This window comes from Cibotium barometz, chromosome 65 (genome assembly GCF_041138505.1).
Source record: "Cibotium barometz isolate CiBa-2024 chromosome 65, ASM4113850v1, whole genome shotgun sequence".
Lineage (NCBI taxonomy): Eukaryota > Viridiplantae > Streptophyta > Polypodiopsida > Cyatheales > Cibotiaceae > Cibotium > Cibotium barometz.
In genome coordinates this window covers 16,605,265-16,612,864 of record NC_141110.1, presented here as the reverse complement: position 1 = coordinate 16,612,864, position 7,600 = coordinate 16,605,265, and the positions used below count along the sequence as shown (strand labels likewise).

Below are 7,600 nucleotides of genomic sequence, written 5' to 3'. Positions count from 1 at the left end.
CAATTGAGATTAAGTGTGAAGATTGATTTGACCAAGAGGAGACATCGATGTGGTAAAAGGTAATAGAATGGTAAAGTTCTTCTCCCCTAAACTTTAAAGTGAATGAAACTCTAGACCGGAAAGCTTTGTTTATCCTAGCCATTCTCTTAAAGCTTGCATCTTTTTGGGTATGAGTGAGTTGGGTTTTTCCCTTCACTTTCATTGCTTTATACACTAGATCTTGTAGTGGTGCTTTGAGGTGCTACTAGGCCTAATCTAGCACATTACTTAAGCTGATAAGTATTACAATAAGGATGAGCATTGGGGGTAAGGAAAGAGGCCAATATCTAGTTTTGTTGCAAGCTTTCGCTATTCTCCAAACCATTGAGGTGAGTAGTGTGGTGGTTACTTTGGTAAGATTTCAAATCCCTTAAACTCATCACCACTTGCATGCACTAATTTCACAACATACCCATTGTGCTCACTTTTGTGAGTCCTCATCAAGAAGTCCACAAGCACAGTGTCATATTTTTCATCTATCTTAATCTAGCTATTCTTTTGATTTTACATATCCTTGCAAACGTGTTGAGGGAAGTCGGAAGATGACTATGGTCGCGAGCCCACTCCTCGGGAGAGAGAGATGGCCACATGTACCGGCATTCCATTAAACAGCAAGGGGGTGATGGGCAATAGGGATTTGGACTGAGACCAACTAAAATCATCCAATGTAAAGGCATTTATGCATTGAATGAGCATGGCCTTGTCTGGGTCCCATTTGGATATTATAGACTGTATGAAGAGTATGTGCATGTTTGAAACTATTTTCAAGCGCGTCGAAGAAGCTTATCTATTAGATTAAAGCTAGGATAGGATCAATGGCAACACCATGAAGTAAATCCTAAACCTTGTTAGTTGCATGTTTTTGTCTTCGTTACAGCTTATTTAAGCATTCCAACACACATAGTGATATGTTAGGTATTGACTGGGTAGGAATGCAATCGAGGTTGTAATCGATAGTAACAAGTGAAAGTTGCACGTCCCTAGATTTTGTTGTCCAACTCAGAATGCTAAAAAACTTGCATCATGGAAAGCTTATGATCTGCAGATAGATTTTGACTATTTGAACTCCCCAATTAGACTCACAATTCAAAAGTTACGAGCGTCACAAGGAGACCCTGCCTAGAGGAGTTGCCGACGCTTGGCAAAAAAGTTGTCCACACAACAGTTTCTCACATCTCAATAACTCTTTTCCAATTTTGACCTTTTGTATGATGATACTAGGACTTAGTACTAGCCAAGTATAACCTCCATATGCTGAAATTAGAAGTTGCCTAAGTTTGGCACGCCAATCATGCCTAGCTAAAAATAGCAAGTGGACACTCGAAAATAGGACTTGAGGTAGGAGGCTTGTAGATAAGTGATCGAGCATACCCCATGTCTTGGTCAACTCGGAAAAACTTTTTACCTTTTTTTTTTAACTATTTGATCGCCCATGATCGAACTCTTTTTTTTTTTTGGGGTGACTATTTGATCGCCCATGATCGGAGATACGATCAAATCCAAAAGGCCTAAGGAGATGCTAGGCTACTAGTCTAGAGTCACGCATGACAAGCTTGTGAAAGAGGAGGAGGGATGTCCACCCGCCATCAAATCTGAGACCCTTCACCAATAGCAGTGCTACATATAGCCATTTTAATCACAAAAATCGTGCTCTTTTACACGCGCGCAGCAATTCGTCATATGATCATGTGCATTCCTCTCAGCGATGAAAGACTACAGAGCGTGTCTCTGTGCAGTACAGGCTGGTCAGGGAGATCTACAGCAGTGTGTGGGGGCTTTAGACCAGACGTCTTCATTCTCAGTCATCTTTTGTTCAGTTGTAATACTGTGTGTGTGTTGATTCCCTCTTCTTTCTGTCTCTGAAAACCCTAGCACATAGGTACAAGTGTGTTCTACTCTGCTAGCACCCTTACAAACCTGCCCAGACCAGCACATTATGGCACCCACCATGAACACTTTGTTTTGGTTGCCTCAAATTTGCATATGCTCTCATCCGTCTTGCAGTACACAGCCTGAGCGGCACACCAACCAATAAAGAAAAACCCTACTAAAGGAGCCAGTGGTTGAGATCCCCACCCACTTCATGCTAGCAAGCAATGCACTAATTCAAACATGAGGCGAGAAAACCAATTTTAGGGTCCTCCCCAGGTGGGAAGCAGCTAGGGACCAACTAGACACAGGGATTTGGATGAAAGTTTGTCATTATGAATATGAGTTAGTAGTAGGAGCAAAATTAGCCAGTTTGACAGAACTTGGAGCTGAGGTGATAATGTGGCCTGCAGCGAAGCTTCCAACAATGACCTTCCTCAATACAAAGGGTGGTTGCAGGCACATAAGACTGTATCCTTCACTACACAAGAGACCAGCCGCACCCCTTGTGCATGGGCAAAGACACAAAAGTACTAAGAGCTTTGAAGAGACATATCCATTTCAGAGGAACTCCAATTTTTGGTAGCAGAGTAAAACAACCAGTAGAAATGGCTGCTCTCTGGAAACAACCACAGTACACATGTAAAAGATCAACTGCTCAAAAATTAGAATTCAGAAATAATTGTTCTTGAGGGGAAGCCGGGTAAATCTCAGATTTGTTCTGTAAAAGAGCATCATGAGTGAGAAGCTGCTGCTGCTGCTCTGCATCATGGTTAGCAATTGGTATAACGATGTCAAAAGCCCCACCTACTTCATTATCAGATAGGGAGCGCCTCCTCTGTGAGGAATTGATGCTTGGAAAAGTGACAGAGGAGGGGTGCCTGTGATCACGGTGCTCCTCAGTGGTCTCAGAGGAGTCAACATCAAAGGTGGACCTGCATGACGACTTTTGCGATGATTTCCTGTGCAGGCGATTGCTGCCCAGAACAACCTCAGAGGGCAGAAAGGGTTGCGCATCAGAGTAAGTGCCCATCAGCATAGCAAGTGCCCTTTCCAAAGAAGTGGTGACCTTATCCATGGAAGGACGGTCCTTACCCCTCATTTTCACACAGCGGGCAGCTGCTCTGGCAATCTTGTGCACAGCCTCAAGGTTTGGGGGTGCCTCCAGACTCGGATCCAGCACACACAGCACCTGCCCATCCTTGATTAAGGGGACTGCCCATTCCACTATGTTGCCCTCATCATATTGCATATCAATGGCCTTGCGCCCACTGAGAATCTCTAACAGCAACACCCCAAAGCTATAGACATCACTTTTGGTGGTCAGATAATGCAGCCTGTAATACTCAGGATCCAAGTACCCCAAGGTGCCTGCAGGAAGCTCTGACAGGGGCAAGTCGCTGTCCATCGGACCAAGCAAAGAGAGGCCAAAGTCTGACACCCTGGCATTCCATTCATCATCGAGAAGAATGTTTGACGACTTTATGTCTCTGTGAATCACCGGAGGACAAGCATAGCCATGCAAGTATTCCAATCCACGAGCTGCCTGCACTGCAATAGTCACCCGCCTCACCCAGCCTAGCTGGGACTTGTTCTCCTTGCCATGGAGTTGCTCATGCAGGGTCCCATTGGCCATAAACTCATACACCAGAAGCCTCTCTTCTCTATCATCACAAAAGCCTAGTAGAGTGAGCAGGTGGGCATGGTTCAGCCTGGATAGAAGGTCAAGTTCATTGCGAAACTCATTGGAATCCTTGTGCTGCTGGCTAGGCACTGCTGCAGCTCGCTTCACTGCTACCATGCGGCCATCACCGAGCACTCCTCTGAAAACACAGGAGAAGCTCCCCTTGCCCACCTCATATTCCTTCCCGAACCCGCCAGTAGCTTGCTCTAACTCCTGGTAGCTGAAGACCTCTGCGCGGGACATCTTGGGTTCTTCCAGCTCGGGCCCCACCTTCTCTTTACGAAAGGAAGAGCTAAAAGACCCTTTTTTGTTACCGGAGATACCCTTCTGTTTCTTAATGGATCCTGACATGCTGCCATTGGAGGCAGCGGCTGCAAGTTTGGCGAGCTTATACTTGACAAGGAAAATAGCCGTGGCCAAGACACAGCCCACTACCACAACTGCAATAGCTAGCTCACCAATGATAATGGGGGTCTGAATTGATCCCGAATTATGGTAGTTTTGCAGGCAGGCAGCTGGGCAGTTAGTGGAGGAGGTGGTGCAGTGAGAGCAACTGGCGGGAGGCAAAGCAGTGGTGGGGAGGCTGGCAGGGAATTGAGAGCCCCAGCACAGAGGCTGCCAACTGTTGGATGGGATGCCACATGTGTAGTAATCCCCCGCCACCATAACCGAGAAGCGAGAAGACGAAGGGGGTGGAGTGCTATTGGGAGGATCGATCAAACCCCAACAAGATGGAGTTTGCTGAGATGCCAGTAGACCGCAAGCATGGAACTTGCCTCCCACCAGGGAAGTGAAGAGGGCTTTGCCTGGAAACCCATTCTGAGCTTGCAGCACCCTGCCCCAGCACAATGTGCCTCCACTGCCCTGCAGAATACCGCAGACATGGTAGCCTCCTGCAGCCACGGACTGGAATCTCACCTTTTGGGGAGCCTCGCTTATCACCTGACTTCCGGTCTCGTCCCCCCAGCACACAGCCGTCCTGTTGGAAGCAAATAACCCACAAGTGAACAAAGAACCGGCCGTGATGGAGACCAAGGAAGCCCCTTTAACAAAGGAGCCGGTCATGTTGTAGCCCCAGCAGTCCACAGCCTCATCATACTGTTGGGAGAGCCTGAGGGCACAAAGATGGTTGTCCCCAGCACAGATCTCAGAGTAGGTAATGTTAGGGCCTCTGGAGGTGGGCGTTCCTTGTTGCACGTAGATGTTGTTGCCCCAGCAGTAGGGCAACTGAGAAGAGACGGTGAGTCCACAGACGAAGCCATCCCCGGCCGTTAGCCCAGAGAGGGCAAGGCGAAGGGGGGCTCCATACACAGAGGCCGCATCGCTTCCGAAGCACTCCACACCACCAGAACCACTATCATCGGAGCTGCGGAGCCCGCAGAAGGCAGGTCCGTTCGCACCGTAGGCGGCAGAAGCAGAAGACATGGACCCCAGAGCTTCGACCTCTGCCACGGCTGAGAGCAAGAGGACCAGGGGGAGCAGTGAAACTGCATAGCTCCGCAGACAGTCTCTCCGTGCCATCAAGTCTTCTTCTTCACCTAAGGTTGTCTGAAGAGCATTGTATGGAAGCTCCCACTCTATGGCGTGGCCCTTTGCTCTGCGCCAAAATGCTCAACTGAGTGCGAAACCGGAACATAAAAGGTGATGTGTGGTCATGCCGCGTCGAGGCTAACCTGAGGCTACCACAGCAGCAGGCGTCAACATAGGGCTCTAGCGTCCATGGAGAAGTTCGGTACAAAGGCCATAGGGACGATGGGCAGGGGGTGGGGGAAAACCCTAATACGTGGTCAATAGGAAAGTAACCAGACGAGAAAGAAAGCGTGTGAGTATGGGTGTAGAGTGCGACAGAAAGAGAGAGAGAGTGTGTGTGTGTGTTTGTGTTAGAGAGAGAGAGGGGGGGACGGGGACTGAGTGTGAGGGAGAGAGGAAGCTGTGTGTGTGAGAGAGAGGAGAGAAAAAGAGAGGGGAGAGTGTAGTGTGTGAAAGAGACGGGACAAAGTGGTGTGAGAAGGGGAGGGGGAGAGAGAGAGAGAGAGAGAGAGTACAGTGTACACTGTGAAATAGGGGAACACAGAGGGTCTGTGACAGTTTGTAACAGAGAGAGAGAAGGGGAAAAGCTGATGCGAGGTCTTCCGCAACAGCTGTCTTCCACAGACAGATTGACGGGCGCCAATCTTTCTGCCTCCCCTTGTAGCTTTCTTTTACCCCCACTTTTTTCTTACTCTTATAGTTTTTTTTAATCCTTGCATTAACATTTTAATTCAACACACATACTCTTCACCCCTTTCCTCTGGAGTGAGAGGGAGGACGAATCTAAACCGTCCTCTGTGTTGGGACTTGGACATAGTTGCTTTTTGAGAGGCATCACGCAACATTTTGGCCGTAACACACTCGCAAAATTATGCAGTGCACGTAGGAAATCGCACTTAAGTACAAACAAACTTGCTGTATTTCACCAAACTCGTCAATTTTGAAGGCCTGTCAAAAATCAAGCCTGGTTGTGGGGATTCTATTGGTAGTTTGCATGTGTGTATATGTGTGCATGCTTTGTTGACACATAGTGCGGAATATGACCAGCCCCTTTCATTGTACACTTTATGCGACCGCTACCCATAAATTTCAAAATCAAAAACTCTTCAATCCATTTCTTTTTCTAACATGATGGAGTACATCAACTACCATTGTCCCCATAAGGCTTGCTTTTTTATTGCATCATTCATGCCCCTTTTTAGGCATTAGGCCTTTAAATATCAAAATGCTTGTCAAAAATTATACAAAGATTAAAAAACATTTGAAAAAGCTTAGGGGATTTACACTCTTATGCCGGGAATCTAAGATTCCTCATCCATGAGCATGGGTACCTTCCTTGATTTTGGGGATTCCATGTAATTTTTCCCTAAAAGCTCAGCTCCACCACAAATCTGTAAAGGCCCTTAGTTCCATCATTTTTGAAGCTGGACAAGTGAGATTCCTTGTCCATAAGCATGTGTGGGGGAGACCTGAACCTTGATTTTAAGAATATCATGTAATTTTCCCCGGAAAACTTGGCTCCCCCACAAACGTATAAAGGCCTTTAGTTCCATCATTTTTGAAGGGCAAGGTTGCCCGTCAAATGGCAACCCTAGTCCCCAACATGCTTGGCTTTTGATAACAGTCATCATTGCCACTCATCATACTCTTAACATAGCCGATTATATCCAGGCGGTCATCAAGAAATAAGGTAGATTATAGTATAAGCATAGCTACTACACCTATTAATTGAAGCGTAACCTCGCCCGCCAAAAATCATGCATGGTCTCAACAGCCAAGGCACTAGTATTTCTACTCACCTTGCTCTGATTCCTTTGGGTAGCTTCAAGCAAGTTCCCAAACACAAGACAACACTTGCATGCGAAATCTCATTAGGGGATAGTTGTTGTCCTATCACTACAAAGTTCACATGGTGTGGTAGTAGTCCCTCAAACCCACCACCATCTTCATTAGACGAACGAAATCGTGCTAAACTTGTTCAGCCTATCTAGTGTGAAATGTTGTGCGCTAACACACGTCTAGAATGTAGAAAGAGGGCCCCATGCAAATTAAGGCCATGGTCTCCTCTACCCGTTCCCACACTTCAACCCCTTGGCCCCGATAGCTTTAATTACCATCATGCACAATTAACATAAGTTATATGTCCAACTGAACCTTCTAAAGCCCCCCTTGGACAACTTGGTGTTTCACAACACCATATACATGGTTTTTCCTTTAGCTTGATATGTTTAAATGTGAAACCACCCTGTAGTCTCCTCTTTTTCTACTTTGGGTTGGCTTCCTTTGGACATTCCTCATATTGGGTGGGTTTCTCATGGTGGATATTGATTAATTATGTCACATGACTTTCAAACAAGCATGCCTTCCCAAAAGTTTTAGAAACGCTACCATTTTCTAGCTTTGCCAAAAAGGTCAAAGTTATAATTACAATGTAAAAGTTTGGTGAACCAATGTTCTGAGGGTTCCATCTAAATACTA

At 46.5% G+C, this 7,600-nt stretch overlaps 1 protein-coding gene across 1 annotated transcript; it reads right to left on the bottom strand.

The window, feature by feature from the left end:
* Positions 1–2,222: 2,222 nt before the first annotated feature.
* LOC147602969 (serine/threonine-protein kinase-like protein CR4) lies at positions 2,223–5,555 on the bottom strand. The gene has a single exon (XM_086797290.1). It carries the CDS (start codon positions 5,111–5,113, stop codon positions 2,567–2,569), a length of 2,547 nt encoding a protein of 848 aa, XP_086653416.1. The 5' UTR covers positions 5,114–5,555; the 3' UTR covers positions 2,223–2,566.
* Positions 5,556–7,600: the final 2,045 nt, after the last annotated feature.

Excerpts from the sequence above, each read along its gene's own strand:
- LOC147602969 (XM_086797290.1), bottom strand. The coding sequence starts at position 5,113 with ATGGCACGGAGAGACTGTCTGCGGAGCTATGCAGTTTCACTGCTCCCC.